Source organism: Coturnix japonica, chromosome 10, assembly GCF_001577835.2.
Source record: "Coturnix japonica isolate 7356 chromosome 10, Coturnix japonica 2.1, whole genome shotgun sequence".
Classification (NCBI taxonomy): domain Eukaryota; kingdom Metazoa; phylum Chordata; class Aves; order Galliformes; family Phasianidae; genus Coturnix; species Coturnix japonica.
The window spans coordinates 15,078,696-15,101,002 of NC_029525.1; the positions used below are offsets into that span (position 1 = coordinate 15,078,696).

Sequence of the window (22,307 nt, forward strand, 5' to 3'; positions counted from 1 at the left end):
ACAAGTCTAACTGCCATTACAGAAGGCAGAGGAAATAACAGTGCAAAGGGTTTTCTTGGATATCTAAAAAAAACCTCTACATTTGATACTTGATTATTTGTCCACCACTAAACAAAATAAAATGTGCAAACAAAAAATGAAGTTTTTTCTAAACAACTGTGTCCACATCAGGGTTTTCTCCAGACCAGCTCTGTCACTGATACATCTCACTTCATCAGACCCATAGTCAAAGTAGCTGCGCCAGCAGAAATTCATATTTCCAAGCCTGACCTCAAATTAGAGTTTGACTCTCAAAGAATGGGAGGCCTCGACTGACACTGAAATGTATCTCTGAAGTACATTCATTATTGAAAGAGGCTGAATTGAAGGAATATGACAGAAAAGAGGCAGTGAACAGCAGAGGAGCTTTCAGGAATTACCAGTTCAAATGCGATGGCGTTAATTCAATACTTTACAAAGACAGAAAGCAGAGAGGAAGACACAAACTGCCTAGAAGTCATCCCATAGTATAAGGGGAAAGAGGAAGATAATACCTCACATACTGATAAACAAGGAATAGCGGAATGGTAGGAAATAACGAGTGAGTTTGGAAAATGAACTAGCACAGAGATGATTTCATCCCACGGGGGGGTGCCAGACAGCTCCAACAGCTTCAGAAAATATCTGCAATTTAGGACCAAAGAGCATTTAAAATTACTGCTGAAACTATCACCAGGACTAAAGTTTAAGTGACATGTTAATGATATTTCCCAGTTACTGCCATCACTCAGAGCACATGTAGGGAGCATAACGCCACAGGGCCTACACGCAGCCTTTACCTTCATTGCATACAAACAAGGCCAGTACGTGTGGTGGATGCAGGATACCTGAAAGCCATGGTCTGCCATCAGGAAGGTCAATGTTCCCCATACAAACGATGCAGGAATGAAAATATGAGACAACCAGACAGATTTCCAGTCTCAGATCCCCCATAGATTGAGCTGCAAATGTTTTACATCTGAGAAATCCACTGCTTCCACCAGTGGAGCACGTAAGTCTATCTAAGATAGCTCAGCAACCTTCCCCAAATTACAAGTACCAGTTTGTACAACCTTATTAATCTCAAAAAGAAGCAATTAATTTAAGCAAAACAAAAAGGAAACAAAAAAACCCACCCTCTCTACCACAGTAATTTACACATTAGTAAATTTATTATGCAGCTGAAAATTAATATGTCACCTATACTAGCTATCACAAGCCTTAGTCTGCCTTGGAACCGCTTGCTTTAATAAACAGCTGCATGTAGTGGAGAAAATATGTAAACATCTTTCTTGTTTCTCTGTGCCATTGTGTCAGCTGCTTTACATGCCTTTGAAAGCGCTCCAAAATCAGCATGGCTCTGCTTTTTCCTTTATTTCACTTTTAGGAGGAGACAGAAGCAGAGCAGGAAGGGACACGCTGGCAATAGAGAGCTAACTCCACACTTGCTGTGCTCTTGATAGCAAAGCTGAGATTGTTTAAACTCATTTTACACAGACTCTTCTATAAGGACAAAAGAAACCACTGATGGCGGTTAAAAATGCAAAAGGTTTTGATTGTAATGCCTTGAAAATCAGCCAAAGATATGCCTAGTGGGGAAAAAACACCAGACAGCCATGACCAGAATGGGAGAAACAAGGAAAAACACATGGCCTGACTTCAGAGCAGAAAATTGACTTAGGCTTTGCATAAGCAACAGCATACCTCCAAGCCTGCCTGATCCACAGCCTGCCTGGAATGAGAAAATGCAGTCTAAAAGCAGAGCCTATTAAAAGGCATAATGTTTCTAAATGGCATCTGTTACGTACTAATAAGCATTACTTAAAGGACACAGGCCTTAAATTGCTACCAAACGTGCACTTATCTGAAACTGCTGCAAGGCAATCGTTACAGGAACGTCACATGACACCATGGGAATTTGAATTTGATAAGATGTTTTTATTTAGTTTGGCTTGAAATCATTAACGCAGAAAAAATATGGAGGCATTTTCTGAGACTTTGAGACTGTGGAACTTCACAGGAATGAAACACTAGCAAGAACTACATCAGCAAAGCCATTTGCCATCTGTTGTTGGTAATACTATAAAGACCAGCCACCAGACAGCAGTTTCAAAGGTTACAAACAGCATTTTTAAGCATCCACAGACTTCTCAATAAGAGAGCAGGACGCAGTTTACTTTGGATACGTGCGACCTGAGGGGCTGCCAATCATTCTGCAAACACAATATGTAAGTGTTGTGCACCACTAGAAACGGCTGGGACTTATACAACTCTGAGTATGTTCTCTAAACGTGCATCTGTGCTATCATGACTCTGAGTTTTCACCTTTCAGGGTGCTGCCCTCCCACCTGTAAACTTTAACTTATAGACACCAAGGCAGATGGAAATTTCAAACTTCATTAGCAATTGTTAAGCTAGATGGATGGGTCTGTTGTAGCAATACCTACTTCTCAGGCTCTGGAATCATATGAACGTTGTTAGGCACTGATTGGCTTTTGCAGCCTTGCTGTTTGATGGTTAAAGCACAAAACCTGACTCTGAAAGTGTTCTGAAATAAACAAACTTCAACTGTTGCATATGCAATTAACTGAATGACTAAATCAAAACTCAAATGATGGCTACAAACAATGACAAAGAAAGGAAAAAAAAAACAACACCCAATTATTATTAATGTTTGACTTCCACAAGTGGGGAAAAAACCAGCATTCCAGCTACAGTGCATTAAGCCATGAGCAGTCAGAGGAACTAATGAACATCGTTGTTTTACTGAAGGGGATGAAGTAGGTGCTTTAGATAAATGGTAGCAACTTAGAATGCGTTTCAGAAGATAAATTCACTTTCTCTCCATTTACCTGCTGGTGTGACAAATTAAGAAAGAGCATAAAACCAGAGCGAGAAGGAAAGCAGTGCAAAAGCAAATCGGGGGGATGCAACAGGCCCTTATCAAACAGCGCACACACAGAGACTGCTGGAAGAGCTCCTAGTCAAATACACCTCACACACTGAGCTGCCTTGGAAATACATGGCAGAGTTTGCATTGAGTTTGTCCTAAAATAAGACCCCAGGTACCAGGAGTGCTGCCACATGGGAACTAACCCTGTTTGCTCCAGTGTTGCACTGGAAGGCAATGCCCGGCCTGCTGGGCTCTGCTGGGCAGGGACTTTAGCAGCTGCCACAAACACCAGCAAATCGATGGTTGCTGAAAGCAACGGGGCAAAGGTTTTCTTCCACCAGAATTAATCGTTAGGGACGGTGCGTCTCCTGTCCTACAGCCATCGAACAAAGTACTGACTAAAGGACCAAGTGCCCACGTACAACGGAGAAAGCGTCCTGCATCTCCTCCCTACAGCTCAATAACCTCCGCGGTCACAAAGCAACGTGCTCCTCGTGCCCCCGACGCCATGTTCCCCCCGAGGAGCACTTGAACACCGCCCACAATTTGGCCTTAAAGACGTATAAGTCTTTAAGTAAAGTGTAGAAGTGTGTTTAGACAATGTTCCCCCGCTCTTTATTACTCACACATCCAGCCGTTAGGACACAAGCTTTGCACAGCGGGACCAGGAGCCCAACGGGGTGCCCTGGTGCCCCACGTCGCGAGGGTGAGCGACGTGCAACAAACAGCATGAGGGAGGAGAAGCGAGCAAAGCAGCAGGAGCCGAGCGGCGCGAGGGGACGGAACAGCGGCTGCTAAGGAGGGGAAGCAGCGAAGTGCGCGGCTCCAGCTGGAGGACAGGAGCTCTCCCTTCTCCTCTTACCAGCTGCTGCTCGACCTCCTCCCTCAGCCTCCATCATTTCCTCTAAGGCGGCTCCCAACACGCGGACCGCCCTCGCCCCGGCCGGGGGTGGGAGGCGGAGCGGAGGGCGGCCGGGAAACAAAGGGAGAGGGGGGTGTTTGTCCTGCGGGGGTGGGAGGGTGTTGGAGCCTTCCTTCCCTCAATAGGACAAAGCGACGTTCCCCTCTGTAGCACGAGACCAATCTCAGCACTGACACTCAGTTACACAACCACTGTACAGCACAGCAGCGGATTCCAATGCATCCCTGCGATCACTCGAAGCTTTGCCACCTTCCAGCATTCCCTGAGTATCACCGTGTCAGCCCAAAGGTTGCACCATCACAATGGAAATGTCCTGTCCAGCTAAGACTTGCCAGCTGGGTTTTGTTTTTAACCAGGAATGGTAAACGTGTTACTATTTAGCCTAGGAATCCATCGGTCCTACTTCTTTTAGCATACCATCTAATAAATAATTACTTAAACTGCGTGATCCTGCACGCTGTGTCTCTTCATGCTTGGTGGATGATGCCTGAAAAGAGACCTGTCACTCCTGAGGTCCCTTCTGTGTTAAACTATAGTAGATGAAAAATAAACTGTTCATGCAAAGGAGCTCACCTTTGCTAATATTACAAGAACACATCTGAAACAATAGCAGCCACCCAACAAGCTGCCTACATGATATACAATGATATACAATGATATACAATGATAAACAATGATATACAGTGATATACAATGATATACAATGATATACAATGATACACAATTTCAGAGCTTCCATTGGTGCTAAGCTCAACGTATGCACCAGTAGTTTGAAGACAGACTTCTGTAAGTAAGGGAGCACTGTCCAAAAAAAACCAAGAGAGAAATTGGTGTCATATTTTTCTGTTTCCCATTTCTACTGAGTTTGTTTGTTCCTCGTGGGCACTGACCCATAGGGAGCAGCAAGATTTACACCCTAATGTTTGTCTCTTTTGTTTGTGTGACACTGTGTTCCATCTAGGAGTGATAAGCAGGTTTTCATAGTTGAGTTGCTTCCATTTCTTCTTTACTTCAAGATGAACACGGTGCCAATAGTACTTGTATACAGCAGGAGAAAAACAACCAGCACTGAGCTGAGTCAGCTGTGTCTGGGATTTGCTCTCAAATATCCTGGGCTTGTTTTCTTAATTGTGGATGAAGAAAAAAACATGCACACACCTCAGATACCCATATGTTACAAACACATCAACATATGCAAGTGCTAATATTAAAGCTACAATCAGACTTTCTCAGAAGTTTCAGAGTAGCTTTGACTTCAATTCTTTCAGAGTACATAGATCTAGCAGACATAGCTATACTGTGCTGGAACAGAGAATAAATCCGCTAGTATTTCATAGCACTGCCCTCCATATTGATCTGTAAAGCTACTATAATGTCCTAAACAAAAAAGTTCATCATTTCTTATTCAGAAAACTGATTTAAGCAACAGTAAGTCTTAACTTTTGCTTTCTTCCTTGCACATGCATTGCTCATTAGGCCTTCCTAAGGAAGGCAGGCTTCACTTTTTGGTTGGCTGGTTTTTGTTTTGCTATTTTATTATTATTATTATTAACTGATATATTTTCTTTTAAAGCACAGATCTGAAATAACTACGAACTGACCCGTATGTCATTGTGCTGTTTGGTATCACAGGCTAAGTTTTACAGAGTAAGTGGTTACACTGAAAAAATAACTGGTAAGGATCTTGATTGACCAAGGAAAAGAAAGACAGTGGAAATGGTAAATTTTGCCTTATTTAAAGCTGCATATTTGCTTTATTAGCTGCTCCTTCAGTCTCCATGACTAGTAAAAGTCAGTTCTGCAAGTTTGTTAGCCAGGGAGAGACATGGGTGGTAGAATCAGTGTCTGCTTATCTAAAAGAATCCACAAACTACTCTCTCTCTTTAGGACAGAAACAGCTCATAGCTCCAAACCTTGCTCGGCCACCAGCCAATCCAGGAGAGCTCTTCAGGGATTTTCTCTCTTATGATCTCATAATTACCATCTCTCTTGAGAATAAATAGCAACTTTCTATTCTTAGTTTATTTCTCCTCTCTCTCACACACACATGCACATACTTCCTACTCGAAACAAGACTCAGCAAAACCCTCTGCCCACATAGTTCTAATTCCCAGGAGGACTTTCATACGCTTTTGTTTTGGGCAGTGACAATGTGCATATGTTTTGATTTCAGGCCCCCTATTGGTTCTTGCACTTCAGTTTAATGAAGACAGACCAGCTATTAAACTCACCAGTTTTGACAAGTTAAAACCCTGCCTCAAGATTCCCTTTGACATTTTAATTTGGACTGAAGTTTTGTAATGCGTTGTCCATTCAATTGTACCAAGTAAATATTTTGCTTTAGCAAATAGATATTTTCCTGTTAATGTTTATTTTTGAAGTGTAAGGAGCTTGGAGAGTTTAATAAATAATGTGAGATAAAGCTGACGATAAGTAAATTAGATAAGTGTTGTGAGGAAGAACAGGAAAGGTACCTCTATGTATTTATAGATAGTAAGAAGAACCCTAATATTGATTAAGAGTGGAAATGGACAGGTACGTGTTTTTAGCTCTGTTAGTTCTTTATGATTGAAGTGAATTGCAACAGTGGTAAAAATACAATATCCACGCACATATGCTAAAAGTGACTCAATTAGATTTTCTTACTTGTATATAAACAGTTTTCTGATGCAAAATATTGCTGGATATTTTATTGCTGGACATTTTGCAATAAAGTTTCCTGAAGCCTTTTCTGTTCTTCCCAAAACACGGTTGTTACATGCATGAGGGAACCTTCTGCCATTAACACAGAGGTGTAACAATTTGTTTTGGAAGTTAAGTGGGACAGAAACCATTCCTCTCCTCTCATGTAAATCCCAGCCCTTCTCAGCTTTATGAAAATGTTTTCTTCATCCAATAGAAATCCACATGCTTCAGAATGGTCTGAATCAAAAAATAGATGCCCTGGATGAGGAAGTTTGCCACAGATGCATGAATGCTGATACTGCTGTTTGGGACTGGAAGTCAACGAGATTTCACCTATTGGAGCATGGATTCAAACTCCAGCACTGTGGTTGTAACTGGTAAGATTTGTATTTTTTATTTCCTTCTTTTCACTAGAGCTGGTATGCACACATGCTTCATCTCTGTCATAAACAGTTCCCTGGAGGGAAAAACAGTAGCAAACAGTCCATACTTACAATTCCAAATGGAAAATAACTTACTGCTGTGCCTTCTTAAGGTACATGTCAGCGGAAACAAACTGCAGCATGCCCTCCTTACTGCCATCCAGTTTGGTTTGTTGTTCATTCTCTCCATGTTTTAATCTTTGTTGACATTCTCTCTGATCCAAACCACATAGCTCAAGGCAGTGCATGCTAGTATTAGAGAAAGCTTACCCAAAAGGAGCTCTGAAGCAGCAAAACCAGGTTGCATCACGATGTCACATAGTCAGTGTCCAGAATTAGAACAGCACATGGCAGGTTTCAGAGTCTCAGTGTCATGGAAAGGTAAGAGAAACTTAAACAGTAGATGCTGCCTCAGCCCTGCTAAACTAAACCATTGATTTTAAATATATCAAAAGAACATGTGTGAATGTGCAGCATAAGGGACAGAATTTGTTCTTCTTGCTGGCTGTAGCCGCTGATGAATTACAGTGAATTACAGCCACCAGCTAGAGACTTCTGAGCTTCAAAAGGTTAAAGTTCCCAAGGAACGCTGCTACTCGCTACTCCTCTCATTGCTACTGGCTCATCTAAAGGCAGTCATTACACATATCTTGACATGTGAGTTGCAGGATAATTTTCCACTGTAGGTCAACTGAGGACATAGGAATGAGGTTGAAGCTACATCAAAGAGATTTGCATCTTGCTGTTTTCAATTAAACACTTTTTTTTTTTTTTTAATAGCTCCAAGATGGGCAGAACTAGTTTGGCTTGCTCCAAAAACCTGCAGTTGAAATGATTGGGAGTGCAGGAGAGAGCAAGAGTTATTTGCTAACCTCTTAAAAGGCTGACAACCTGGTTCTCTCCTATGATATTTATAGCACATCCCCTTGATGGGCACATTTCTTAGCACCTTGTTAGGTTTTTTCCTCCCCTTACATCGCCATTTAGGCACAGAAATATACTTGTTCAAATGCTTTTAGTCCAGTGTGTCCCATTAGACACACAGGTGCATCTTCAAGCTATTACAGAGATTATCACAGCATGCCTCTGTCACATTCTCACCTGCTCATAATATAAACGTGCTGGCAGTAATCCCAGTTTATTATATAGTGCCTAATAATATTCAACTCGTTAGCTCTTGAAGTTTCTGCAGGAATTTCAGTACTGTATAACTCTCCTACATTTATTTTGTTGCATAGAACAATTTATCCCAAGCAGTGGATTCTTACAGCCACAGCTGTTGATTTAATTTAATAGTAATTTTGGCTCCGGAACATTTAGCAGCTTCAGTTAAGTTTACCTCATAAGGTTTGTAGAATTAGCTATTGTGTCAGCACATCTGAAAAAAATTAAATGCTATTCCCTTAAATGTTACAGAGGCTAAATTTTATATATATGTATATATCTATAAATCATCCTCCATAACAAAAAATACTGAAGTACAAATGTGTGGTTACATACCTGTTGTCAGCTAATCTAAACTTGCAGTGCAAGGATAAGTTAAAAGCACCTTCTTTCCTTTTCAGGTTTTGGCCCCTTTAGACAATACTTGGTTAATTCTAGCTGGGAAGCAGTGAAGGTAAGCTTGAAAAAAAGAAAGGGAGGGAGGTGTTTTATTTTGTGGAGATCCAAATACAGTCTCATTCTGGGCTTTCTATTCCTTCCAGAACAGTTATTTCTCTCACTAAACAGAATTGTGCCGTTTGGAACAGACACAGAGGGAAGAGAATAACGAGGAAGTGAACATGATTGGCAAGATTTTATTCAAAACACTTTTTTTAAAGTTCAACAGACATGTTTTCCTTGCCTGTAGTTCCTGCGTGTGCCACAAGTTATGTCTGCCTCCTGTAATCACACCGTGGTTCATTTCAGTGTGTCTATGTGTGGTGATTTCCTTCTTACACAAATGTAGCCTATGAAGTTATTACTGCCTACTTCAGGAACACAAAATGAAAGCAGGTCTATTCTAGGTACGTTTTCACATCTTAGCTTTGCTTTCCAGTTTCAAAAGACAGCAAAGTCTACAGTTAACACTGAAGACAAGACAATTCCGATTTCTCCTCACTGCAGATACCTGGACTCTTATCAGTAGCTGCAGCATGTCTAAGGGCTTTTACAGACATTGTCACATGGCCCAACATCATTGTGTAGCACTAGAAAGACAGTTTCTCTTTTGGAAACCTGTCTCACTAAGTTCTTCGTGGTTCTCACAACTGCACTCACCTGAAATACCCTCCTGATATATGCATGAAAGCTCCACCAGCACCTCTTAACTCTTGAAGTGCAGAACATTCTCTCTAGAGGAAAACAACACTAAGAGTTAACTCCACGTTTGCAGACAGGTCACATAGAGTTATTATGATGTGTTCTTCAGAACCATGTGGGACCCTCCAAATCTCAGATCTCCTGAATCATTTGTTCTATATTGCAGACCAATGGTCCCACCGAATATCCTTTGATCCAACTCCATTTCTGTATTTCCTCCAGAAACCTATGTCTGGCACTTGGCAGCTAAATAACCTATCAGAGCAACCTACCATCAAGGTCGAATTCTCCAGTTAATAGGGCACAAGTGTAAGTTGAGTGACAGCATTCATAGCAATTAAACTGTTAGTGCAAAGAACAGGTCACATTTCCAACTGCTTCTGGGAACTATGTTTGATATCAGGAGACGAGGATCAGATCTCTTGTCGCAGTTTTTCATTCTGCTGCTGACCATGTGGTCTTTGGAAATTTGTCATTCAATCTCTCTGTCTCTCCCCCTCTCTGCTTTAGTTTCATCATCTGTGAAACTAAGACGATTGCTATTTAGTTCCTTCATTTGTGTTCTGGAACTTTCTAACATCCCTAACACTTTCAAGAGATACCTGCAGGATTAGAAGAAAAAAAGACTTGTTTTTGTTTCTGCATCAACCTCTTTCTGAATGAGGTTCACTGAATTAACGCGTGCAATCTATTTCCCTACCCGCCCTGACTTCCTGGCACCCAAAACTGTGAAAACTCAAAGAAGATCTGTGAAACATTCTGGAGTTTTCTGGAAGTTTAGGTTGTTTGTCACACCCAGTGTAACACAACCACTGCTTCTGACCTCAACTGCTCTATGCAAATCATTTCTCTTTGGAGAGGGCTACGTATGGGCACAAACCAGAACTCCAGTGACCTGCGGTTGTGATCACAACTCACCAACAACTCCAGGTTGTCAACTGATAACACTGGGTTCTATTTTCCTTTTAGGGAGACTTTCCAACAACAACAACTTTGTTTTCTTTTCAACCACTTTGCCCACCGAAAAAAGGTTTTCCAAAGCTTTTATAGTCTCTCAATGTTTCATTGGCTGTTTGGCTGTTTCAACTACAGCAGACAAGCTGTTGACTGAATTAACCCACCGATGGGAGATTCAGCATTCCTTCTCATCTTCAGATTCTCACATTAAATGTAAAAAACATTTTGGTTACAGCTGAGACAAGGAACAACCTTTTGTTTTTTGTTGTTCTGTCTGCTCAGCATCTGGTGTGGTGGGGTCTAAGTCCATGGTTAAGATTCCTAAACAACAAAATAATACACATTATTGACAACATGCTACAATTACTTAGGACAGAAGCATCATCCTTTGACACAAATTCCCAACCCTGGGCTACTGGCCAGCTTCTGATTTTGTCCTGCACAAGAAGTATTTCAGCATTTCTCCTATGACAGTGAGTGACAGAAGAACCTCAATCCAGACACCACAAGAAAAGAATAGCTTACAATAGCTTGTAACAACTTACTTTGGGTCTTGTGATTCTAAACTAAAGTTGTGGATAGTCAAGTACTTTAAGTCCTATAGTTAAAAAGGAAGAATCTCATTAAATGTTAAAATTAAAAATGTTTGAGAAAATGAAATGCTAATTGTGAACCAGCTGGGGTTTTCTTTTTTGGATGCTAAGACACAGTACAGCATTCTTAAGCAAGATGATGCAATGGCCTCTCAAAGACTGTCAGCGCCCAGAGGGAAAAAAAGGCTGGCAGTGTTCTCTAAATGTGTTTACTTCCCTGCAGGCATTGTTTCCTTGCTTGTGTCAAATAGTTTATTGAGCACAGCTAATCAATGTTTCCGCTGACAAGAAAATTGGAACAGTTTATATAGGAAGCCAGTGTTGAAGGGCAAATTTCCCAGTTAACTCAGCCCCATCCACGCAAATATCCTTAGTAAGAAAGGAAAGCTTAAGGAAACAATGGCATTGAAAAAGTTACAAGTTTCTGGGTCTATTACTGCTGCTCACACTTCTTGCCCATGCCTTCCATAGAAACTCAGAAAATTCGTACTCTTCTTTTGTGGTGGTCTACTAAGATGTAACAGGGATTTTCAACCACCATTTTGCTTTAGTGGGACAAAGCTTTCTGACTCAGTTGTATACTTTCTGTGCCCGACCACTGCAGTACTTATATTCTCTGTAAAGGCTTATGGCTTCTTCATCAGCTCTGTTCCACTGACAAAATGATTTCAAGGCATTATCACCACAAGATTATGGTTATTCATCGTTGACTCTTATCCAGACCATCTTCCAAACACCTACCCAACGTGCTGTTTTAAAGGATGCCTTTTTTTTCCTCTTTTACCTCAATGCTGGGTATAATTTTTGTTTCCCTTGGGAAAAAGCTCCATGCTGAACTTCAACTCAATAACAAAGAAGGAACATCCCAATAAATAACTCTTCCTTCTTTCATCAGGGGAACATATTTCAGATTAAAAATAATTAATCCCTACCCCAACATGCTTCTTCTTATGCTGCCAGTCACTTCGAGCAGAGGTTACCAGAAACAAGTTCAAGACAGCAGGTGAAACGTGACACAAGTGACATCTAATGAGAATTCTCTCTCATTTGTGTCTCTCCAGAAGCACAAGTTTTTCCACTTTGTCTTTCAGACGAACAACTTACCTATAGCAAAGCCTATTAGACGTGGATCTTTTCTGAGTAATTCTGTATTTCGTGGTTCCCCATGGGCCATTCCAAACCAGGACTGCACAAACCACACACTGGAGGCTGCGCATCCCTTTGGAAAATATGACCATGGCTCAACACAGATGTGACATTAAGAATTCTTTAGCACAGATGACTTTCCTTCAATAAAAACGGAGAGCTGTCATGAGACAACTGGGTCCATCTGTAGACCAAGGAACAATAGGGCTAAGCAGTGTTACATTGCTCTTATGTATCTTTGCAGTTGAATCAGACTGATTTCTACATCATACTGAGAAATCCATTGCTCTTACACATCCATCACAGTTGTCGGGTTGTTTTTTGTATCTACAGGAGCTTTCCAAGAGAGGCCTTGGAAAGAACATAGATCTTCGTATCATGCAACTACCAGTGGTTTACCAAAAAGTAAAGGAACAAATCTTCAGGATATGGACAACTCTTCATCCAATAGTAAGTAGTAATAAAGCTGGGTAGTTTTCATTTTTAAATAATATTAGTTTCAGCAGATCTTTAAAAAGATCTTCAAAAGATTACTGCACGATGTGTATCAGGCAGCTCTGGATAGTGACTGTTAAAATGGTGATGAAGGTTCCAAACAACTTTGGAGCACACATTAATTAGCATGCCACTTTAATCCTGTGCCATTTAAACAGCATAACTGCGTGCAGAACAAAGAATGCATCTATCATAAATTGTAGAATGGAGAAAAAAATCAGCTTTGAAGTCTGGAGTTGACTAGACACAGCAACAACAAAAAAGCCAAAAAACACTATTTTGTTCTCATTTATAATCTCTTATCAAGTTATCTTGAGGTATGAGCTACAGCAAGACTTCCCACCTTGAAGACAGTATTTCACGTAACGCTTGGCACTATTGCATTACATGTTTTCAAAAAACAGGTCTCATTTTTAATTTCCTGTTATTCACTCTGGTGGGAAAAAACAGCTTACTGTTCACGTTGGGCTGGCTTCATCTGCCAAAGCAATCATCATCCTTGAGCAGTGTGGGAAGAACAAAGGCTATGAAGAGATGGATGCTTGTGGTTTTCACCCAGAAGGTGGCTGTTGCATGCTAGATGGTCCGGAAAAGATTGAATCAACAATTAACATGAAGACTATCTGGAAAAATATTTCAGTGGATGGAATTGATGTCATCTTTTCCAGAGATGCGGGAAGGTAAACATTGCATATCGAGGTCTCAAAGTAAAAGCAGAACTAATTCAGCCAGCTCGTTTAACCTTGAAGAGTCTCTGCAATGTCTTCTCCTCTAGCCAAAATCACTTTGAAGTAAAGATTTCCAAGTGACACAAGTATAAAATGAGGATAAATTTAAATTTTATGTAGAGAAGCCTTCATGAAAAACAACAGTCAGTATTCAGTTTTCCATGGGTTGCAGAAGAAACAAGTTTCAACATAGCACACTGTGATTAGCAACCCCAGTAAACCTGTGCTATTAAGAGTCTAACAGCAGTACTGACTAGTAAGAGATTCCAATCTATTTTTCCCAACTGGGAGAGATATAAAATGTAAATACACACGCTGAAGAACAGAGCAATTATAGGTACCTTTAGAACAGTATCTGTGATCTCACATGATTCAGAATTTCTTCAGTTAAAAGGAAAACAAAACAAAGTGTTAGTTGGTTGCTTTTTTTTTATACATAGCTGATCTTGTCACATGCTTTCAGGATATGGATCTGCAAGCTAAAAGGTGATAAACAACAGAAAAAAAGAGGTTAGTGGTGAACCTCTGTATCACCTACACAAACAAACATTACTATGTGCTGTAATGTTATGGTTACAGTTCCAGGGGGCTGCATTACCTTTCTTGTCTGACTTAAGCTTACAGAAACCTAGAAAAGAAAGCATGTCTTATGATTTATTTATTATTGTTTGAGTTGTTTCTGTGTGAGTGTCTGAGAAACTAAGAATCAGATGTGGAACAACTGCTTCTCAGACTAGTTTTATTCCAGCATTTCCTTTACTCAGTACGCAAATATGTTTGTAATATTTTTGTAAACCAGATCTGCTTTGGCTTCTTAATGAATATTTTAATTTAATCAAAGTTCTCTGTTCCTTAATTCAGGTTTCTATTTATGTTTTGTTCATTGTATTTCAGGTACCTCTGTGATTACACCTATTACACCTCCCTGTATTATGGTAGTGGAAGAGCAGCTTTCATCCATGTGCCTCCATTATCAAAGTCGGTAACAGCAGACTCTCTAGGAAAAGCATTACAGACAATCATCTTAGAAATGTTAGAACAGTGTGGGGTACGGAGAGAGTAAGGTGGGACGTAAGAAAAAGGGAGCGTTCTTAAAATGGAATTTCATTTCTTTTAAAAGTAGCAAATCTAGTGATTAAAGCCCTTCAAGGTTTTACTCCAAGTTATTTTCAGGGAAATCTCCTTATAAAAACCAAACAACTGTTTCAATCTCAAGGGTGGCAATTTGTAACACTAAGATTGCTTTGTTTTAGGAAAACACAAGAAATAGGACTTAAAAACAGTTACATATTTCCTAAAATCCTTTGAAGGCAGGTTTTAAAAAATCTAATTTAAAAAAAAAAAAAAAAGCAGAATAAATGTCAAAAGACATAACTACAGATTTGTTGCACTGAGATCCATTCTTACATCCATGAGGGCATTCAGCATCTATACCACAAAGTTCCGAAGTCCCTGTTCAAGTGCAGTGACACAGGTTCATCTGATGCAAGGTGCCCATATTTAAACTTTAAATAGGAGGGAAAAATAAAACACAGGTAGAGATCCTGTTACGTGGAGAATTTTTTCAGCTTCTCTATCTCTTTGAGAGCAGCTGTACGTGCTGGCTTTAACATACAAAACAGACTACAGATCTGGGGTGACTTAAAAAGCTGGAACCTGGTGGACCTTGTAATGCTATTTGAGTTTCAGCTGCCTGAAAACACCATTTCCCCCGAATTCTCAGCATATGCCCGAAAGGAAAACACTGCTGTCCTGCCACAAAGCACAACACAAAGACAACAGTCTTTCAGTACAATGGGTCACGCTATTCAGGGATTTATACACCAAAATCAACAAGCTAACTTGTCCCAGGAAAGGCAATCAGTGAAGCACTGTGCAGTGGAATGTTATGGCACATTATCTTTCTTACAAAACAGGAACCAAATGAGATCCCAAGTTGTAAAGCTTGGGACCAGACAGTGACGGATCACTTCTGAGCTTCTCCCCTGCCAAGCCAGGCTCCTCGGTGTCTCAGATATGTCTGAGACAGAAGCACTGCTCTATTAAGGCTGGGCAAGACATAGGTTTACAGCGTGTCCTCTTTAGCACACAGGGAATGTCAGTGCACAGTTTTGCTCGTACCACGACAATTATGACATAAAACTAGCACGTATTTTTCAAAAACCATCACCAGAACAGAACAGCAGCATCTTCATGTGGACACCTGGGATTTTTCTAAGGGAAACAGAAGCTCATCCCTCTAGCGCTGTGTCAGTAAAAAGGACAAGAGACAAGGATAACCTGATGGCACGGACACCTGAACAAGCTCTGGGCCACCACTGCACCTCAGCCGAGGCTTTGATGACAAGACTCATAGAAACTAAATGCCAAATAATGTTTTGCTAGTTTGCTTGTTGCTATTTTTCTAACAAACTTAGCAAAAAACTGACAACTTTGTGCTGGATGTTTGAATGCCCCATGTATGCATTGCTGTAACAGAAAATGAAAGGATTTCCTTCAAATAAATAAATAAAAATGCTTTCCTTATTGGAATGAATCAAGTCCCACTGAAAAATGGTCCAAAGGTTATTGTCATTGGATTACAGTGCTTTTGATTTCAACACAGCATAACGGCAGTACTGACCTCTATGAAGATCGTTTTCAGAGTTGCTCAACTAATCGCAGCCAAAAGTGCAGAAGAAAAAGTCTTGAATCTTCTAAGCCGCACTTGCTTTGCAACGAAGAACAAATTCCAAAAGAGACAAATGCATACAGAATTCTTTTATTTAACTTAAATCAGGTAGTACTGAAACTACTAGAAAAAAGCAGAGTAAGAGAAACTAATGGAGCCTTAGCTTCAGCCATTCAAAATAGACAAAGTTTCTTCTTTTCATAATGTAAAGAATCCCGAGTATATCGCAATAACAGGAATAAATTCTTACAACAGAATATACAAAAACATTTTGAATTTTTTTTGTTTTTTTTTTTTTTTAATCTACTGATTCATTTTAATATAAACACAGGAATTTCTTTAGGAATAATTTATACACAGCAAGTCTTTTTTATGTAATAAATTGGCCATGTTATTGTTTAATTTTCTCTTTAAAAAAATCTAAACAAGAAAACTCGGAAAAATGTCGTATTTGCAACTGCATCCATTCCTTAGCACTTTCTAGTTTTGTTTTTTGTCCCAGAGGTAGACAAACTCTGGCCAATCCTTTCATCTCAAACCTCACTGGTTTAGAAAACAGAAGAGCTGGTCTTTAAATAGCATCTAAATCATCGTTACGCTTCAGAAATGCAGTCAGTCAAACTTCAGGGGGAAACAGGGATCTTCAGCATTCTTAAATAATAATAAATAGGGACCTCACTTTGCTTCTTTCAACAAAGCTTCGAATGGTACTCAGCATCTTTAGAGGCTGCATACAAACTTTTAAAGTGATAAGAAATACGCAAATAGTTCTTCAATAGTAATTACAAGAACTGCCTTCCCGCTTTCTCTTATGCAGTCATTTCCTTCAAACCACCTGGCACTCATAAAACAGGTACTGAACAGCACGAGTGAGACTGTGTAGCAGCAAAACCCATTCTGTTTTCCCAACCAGTGAGGTTCTTGTAATCCATTAAGTTAACTGCACTAGACAGTAAAGTGAAATGACCAGTTAAGATGATCCCACCCCAACCAGAGGGCTCTGGAAGACCAGGATACTGAAGATACAGAACATTTCCCCAACTTCTTTACTCATTCGCTTGATACTGGGACACAAAGCTTGGGCAGGTAGTGGGAGAGGGATGAGCCTTGAACTGGACAAGTTAGCAATCCTTTTTTGGCATATTGTAAAGCTAGCTAGTAAACTGGTACCATCAAAGGAAATGGATCTCATACAGACACACGCACACACAGACAGAAAAAGTGCCCTTAAATTATATTTTAGGCATTAATAAACTACAAACATTTTATAAAATTATTCTATGCACTTACAAAATGCAATGAAACGTTTAATTAGTTCTTGTAAACCAGATCTTCGTCAACTGACTACCCGTAATCTACTGGACTTTAAAGCCCTATTGAAAATGCTAATGGATTACTAATCAACGTAACGCGTACAAAAAAGATGGACATGCACACATACGCACGCACACAACCTGGTGATAACCCAGTACTTGCAAGACAAACCAACTGCAGGTTGAGACTGACTCATACAGACCAATGTCACAACCACTGAACTCCTGTTACGAATTTAGCACTTCAGCTGGAAAGTCAGGCTTATTTACAAGTACCGATGATCAGAATGGTGATACCTGAGCTCTGCTACTGCCCCACGCACACCAAGCTCAGGAAATAACTTCAAACTTCTGCCAAGCCCTGTGTCTTCGTAAATATCCATTTCCAAATCCTTTGTTTCCAGATGTCCCCATATAAACACTTCTCCGTTCTGATTTACCTGGCTGCGCTCCCTAACAGAGGCTGCTCATTGCCTCTGAGCAGCCAGTTTTCTGAACTGAGGCAACCTTTGAAGCCCTCCTGCCTATTTACAGTTCTGTATCTTCAGCCCCTCTGGCCACAACTGTTTTTTTTCTACATACCATACTTAAACTCTCGTCTGCACAACTACTCATGGGTTAAGTTGCAATATCTGGCTTTTATCACTGGTTAGTAAGGAGTGGACCCTTTGCACCTTCCTCCGCTGTTGTTTAGCCCAGTGATTAAATACACTGTTGACAAACAAAATAAGAACAACAGGAAACAAGTGTTACTTGTACTAGTGGAATGAATAGGGTTTAAATATATATATATATATATCTATATTATAGATATACATATGCAGATATCTATGTCTATATAGATATATATTTATGGAGTTACACCAACAACGGGAGCGTTGTTCACTTCGATTGCATGGAACAACCCTCGGCAGTTCCCAGAGGACCTGACAGCAATTCTGTCTGGTGACCAGTCGGTCCTGGGCAAACTGGGCTTCACTTGTTTTTAAAGACCAACAGGAGCATCAGTGCGAACATGTCTAGAATCATACATCACTTAGAACCAGCTTTAAAGAACAGAGGCATCACGCTGAGAAAGACCTGGAGACCTGGTGAACACAGGTTGGCCTCCAACTTCCAATCATGCTTGGCTTCTGTGTCCAACTCATCGCAACCTCAAAAGCGCTTCTTAGTACCAAGCAGCTGACGCTTCTGTGCTTACACAGGAGCCACCTTCCTTTGCAACCAAACCACCTTCTGTGTCACTGAGAAGCTTTTAGATGCGAGTCAGGTGAGAACAATGGCCCAAGTGCTGAAATCAAAGCCTGCCCCTACAGTGATGCCAGTTTGTTATTCTACTGCATCGAAACAGCTTGGTAATGTTTGTCAAAACGCTGGGCTTTGGGGCCGGGTGGGCTTTTGTTTTTCATTTATAAGCAAATTGGATTCCTCGAACTTTATTCAAACACAGTCAAAGTTCTGAATAAATTTACCATACCAGACAAGCCAGTGGTCTCAGGAAAGAACAACATTACAAACCATATTATGACTCTATCAAGCCAACATTAATTCTCAGTTGTTCACATGCATAAACAACTTGATTTACTGTCCAAGGGAAGTCTGCATGAAAAGCCCGTGTGAATAAAGCTATTCAGAATGCACAAAACACAACAACAACAAAATAAAAGCGCTATGGAAACAAAACAGAACAAAAAAGTAATTAAGCCTGAATTGCAAACACAGAACACAATGGTATCATGAAGGTGGTTTGGTCCAGGAGAGCTGACTGTCATCACACATGCGTACTTTACTTTTAGTCCCATGACTGTATTCTACTGAAGTGCTTTTTGAAATGCCTATCACGATGGGTGCTACGTCATTAGTGTTTTTTCCTAACGCATTTTTAAACCACCTACATCAAATTATAAGAACCAATAACTTGGACAGTTTTAACAAAACCCTCCTAGCCAGCTGAAAGATCTGAGGATCTCCAGTTGTGGTAATCAATATGTGCAAGTGAGGAGAACAGTCACTACTCCAAAAAGGTCACTGGAAGCTTCAAAGAAATGCAACGACAAAAAAGATGACATGGTAACAACGTTAAATTTGTTGCTTTTTCGGGGTTTGAGAGAAAGGATCCCTCCAAAGACAAGCCCCGCAGTACTTAACCACAGCACTGTATGTTCAAGAGGCCGCATACAGCTCCAAGCACCGCATTATTCAGATACCACAACCAACACCTGCACGAACAGCTGCCTGAGCTGGAAAAAGAGAAACATTATACATCATGTTGATGGCAAGCCTGTGTTAGTCCTGTGTGCTTGTAAACCAGTTACACGCTGTCAGAGGGCAGTTAAAATTTGATGGCTGGTCCATCAGAATCCACAGTTATGAAGCATATAAACGGGGGATGAAAAGGGAGCTGACTTTTTTACTGGCACATCAGAAAAAAAAATAATAATAATAAAAAAAAAATCAATTCTGTTAGTTTTGAAAACAAAAACAAAGCGATAAAATAAAATGAAATAAAATCAGTGCTCTCATTAAACAGAAGCAGCAAAGATCCAAAGCTGTAAACTCAACGTGGTATCATCACCAGGCAGCCCGCAACAGGTTTGTCATTGTTTTGGTCAAAAAAAGAAAGAGCAGCGCTGTGCTTGAGGAGCCAAACGGGTGCTGATTCAGCAAAATGCCTTTTTGGTGCTCGCGGCATCTGAGGAAAATTTGCCAGGAGTGACTGAGGCCAAACAGACTGCTCTTCTGATTCTAGCAATCCTTCTGGACCTTCCAACAACGTAAACAACTAATTTCTGTAGCAAATTTGATCGATACTCATGATTGAAAGTTCTTGTATCAGGTCAGCCCTGCACCCACCTAAGAAGCAGCAGCCCTGCCACTGACCTGAGCACTGCCACGACGGCCCACTAAAAAGCCTTCGCGTTTCCTTAATGAACGGTCAGCTTAAAGTCAGGCAAACTCTCGCATTTTCCCCACAACAACAAATTGGAACTGAAAAGGCAAAACTCCTCAGAATTGAGGCAAATACTCTGAAGTGACCTTTTGTGATGAGCAGTGACTGTTCCCCTCCAGAACCTAGAGCATGTGGTTTATGGAGTGAGAGGTTACCAGTATCGACGGCATTTATTGGCTGCTGAGAAATGTGAGATGTATTTTTTTTTATATATATACACACATATAAAAAAATAAGAGTGAGGTAGATAAATGTTTGAAAAAAATCAAAAACTGTCCCCCTGTCATACTCAAAAACCCTTATCTCAGTATTTAGATTTATTATGGGGCATCTCTACAGTGATTTAAACTGATATCACAAAAATAAATAAAAAATCCTACATAGAATACCTTCTTAATTAAATTTTTTTGTCTTTTTCGTTTTTAAAAGGGAAAAATAACTACGGGACAGAGGCGAGAGAAGATAATGGGACCTAAACTACACAAGCAAAAAGCACTACAAACTTTTAAAAATCTCCAGTCAAAACTAGCAATCAGTATATTTTAATTCTTTGTTCTTACTCAAAGGTTTTAAACGTTTCCATCCCAGAACCACCTCTTCACTGCCATCAGTTGGTTGGATCAGTGCTAAACAAAGGCTTAGATGCTGTAACTAAGATGAGCAACTGCTACGACTCCTTGGTTGTAGGCTTTATGATGGCCCCCTCCTTCCCTTTTCGCCAAGGCTTCTGCAACCGAACAAACAAGCTCACTCATTTTCTTTTGTTCTGAGGTTTGGTCTATGACTTAAGCAACAGGCTTGGACTTGTCCAGGTTTCCATAGCTGCCAACGCTTAACTCTGTTTGCTAGCCGAGCCGCTGGCCCCAGCTACGTGCTTTCCACCCTACCCCATGGAAATGGCATGCTGTTGTGTGTGGGAGGGTGGGGGGGGAGTTAATTCTGTAATCATGGGGTACAAAATGCAGCCCATCGTGTCCTTCTGGAGGGCTTCCTCATTGGGAAGGCAAAGAGCTGAGGCTGGAGCCAGGTGTTCAATGGCCACCCAAAAAGTGCCTGGCACCGCCAGCCGCAATTCATACAGCTCTTCTTCAAGGGGTGGAAGAGTTCAAATAGTTGTTTTCAGAATCAGTGACCCAAACGCCTGGTGTCTGCCGTTGTACCCAACAAACAAAAAGAGCGTGTGTGTACATGTGTGTCTGTGTGGGAGCGTGTGTGGGGATGGGTGGGTGCGTGTGTGCCACAACCAAAACAAGCGGGGAGGGAAGGAGGGGCGGGACCCTTGTACAACAATGAATATAAACACTGAACAAGAATGTACTAAATATTTAACCTTTTTTTTTTTTTTCTGACCTGAGTTTGTATCATGCCTTGCACTGTAACAGACTCGCATGCTGTCTGGGCAGAGGTTCGTGGGAAGGAAGGAAAACTGGGTCTGACAAACACCACACCGCTGCTGGAGCGTTCGGTGTGGGGCGTCCCTTCTTTCTCCATGTCTTCCTCAAAAGCCCTGCGACCCACACAGCCAAGATGCTGTAAAACAACTAATGGAAAAAATAAAAATAATAAAATAAAATAAAATGAGGAGAAAATGCATTTATAAAAAGGCATTAAACAGTTCATGGCAAATCATATGAAAGGTATCGGTTACTGGGAAGGAAGAAGTAAGAGTTACACACTATAGTACAAAGCATAAGAAAACTTGTTGAAGTGGGAGGGAAGGGAAGGAGGGCAGACCTGAAGGTTTTCATAGATTAAATCCACAAAGATAAAGAACAAAAAAAATAGCAGCTTTTTTTTTTCTGTACAGACATATAGATGAGTATCTGAACCGTAAAAAAGTTATAAAAGTGACACAAAAGACAATGTGTATGCAAATGATCCATGGTCTAACATAGAACTGCAAGACCCTTCGAGAAGTCTCAATAATAAAGAGAAAAGGTCAACAAAGCGTTTTGTTTTATACACTTGAATCCGGTTACTGCCTTTTTTTTTTTTTTTTCTTTTTTTTTTCCTCATCTTCTCCCAATTTTTGTGTTATTGGTGCTTTTTCCCTGCAGGCCTGCGGCACAAGGCAGGCTGCGATGGCGGAGATCTCTGCTGCTGCTTTTGTCACGGTTCTCACATTGCGTTTTTGGCGTGCGGTTGACTTTTCCTGTACCGAATGCACGTGTTGGTTTAGAGCTCACCACTGCCAGTTTTGTCCAGAATTC

At 40.6% G+C, this 22,307-nt stretch overlaps 2 protein-coding genes across 12 annotated transcripts in view; one reads left to right on the forward strand and one right to left on the reverse strand.

Annotated features, from left to right (window-relative positions):
• FAM169B (family with sequence similarity 169 member B) overlaps positions 1-9,321 on the reverse strand; it is a 185,793-nt gene extending 176,472 nt beyond the window's left edge. For 2 of the 7 annotated variants that reach the window (XM_032446909.1, XM_015873185.2), the window contains exon 1: positions 7,037-7,195. In XM_032446909.1, coding sequence (XP_032302800.1) covers positions 7,037-7,130 — 94 coding nt within the window. In that variant the 5' untranslated portion in view covers positions 7,131-7,195. The other 5 variants (XM_015873187.2, XR_004308540.1, XM_032446908.1 and 2 more) reach the window with 5 other exon arrangements.
• Positions 6,169-21,728, forward strand: PGPEP1L (pyroglutamyl-peptidase I like). Of its 5 annotated transcripts, XM_015873190.2 has the most exons (6): positions 6,200-6,368; positions 6,733-6,895; positions 8,506-8,558; positions 12,274-12,390; positions 12,886-13,115; positions 14,058-21,728. In XM_015873190.2, exons 2-6 carry the CDS (start codon positions 6,808-6,810, stop codon positions 14,224-14,226), a joined length of 657 nt encoding a protein of 218 aa, XP_015728676.1. In that variant the 5' UTR covers positions 6,200-6,368; positions 6,733-6,807; the 3' UTR covers positions 14,227-21,728. The 5 variants fall into 5 exon arrangements, with proteins under 5 accessions (XP_032302801.1, XP_015728676.1, XP_032302804.1 ...); XM_032446910.1 differs by having other exon boundaries at positions 6,169-6,895; XM_032446913.1 differs by lacking the exons at positions 6,200-6,368; positions 6,733-6,895 and adding an exon at positions 7,252-7,321.
• The last annotated feature ends 579 nt before the right edge of the window (positions 21,729-22,307 follow it).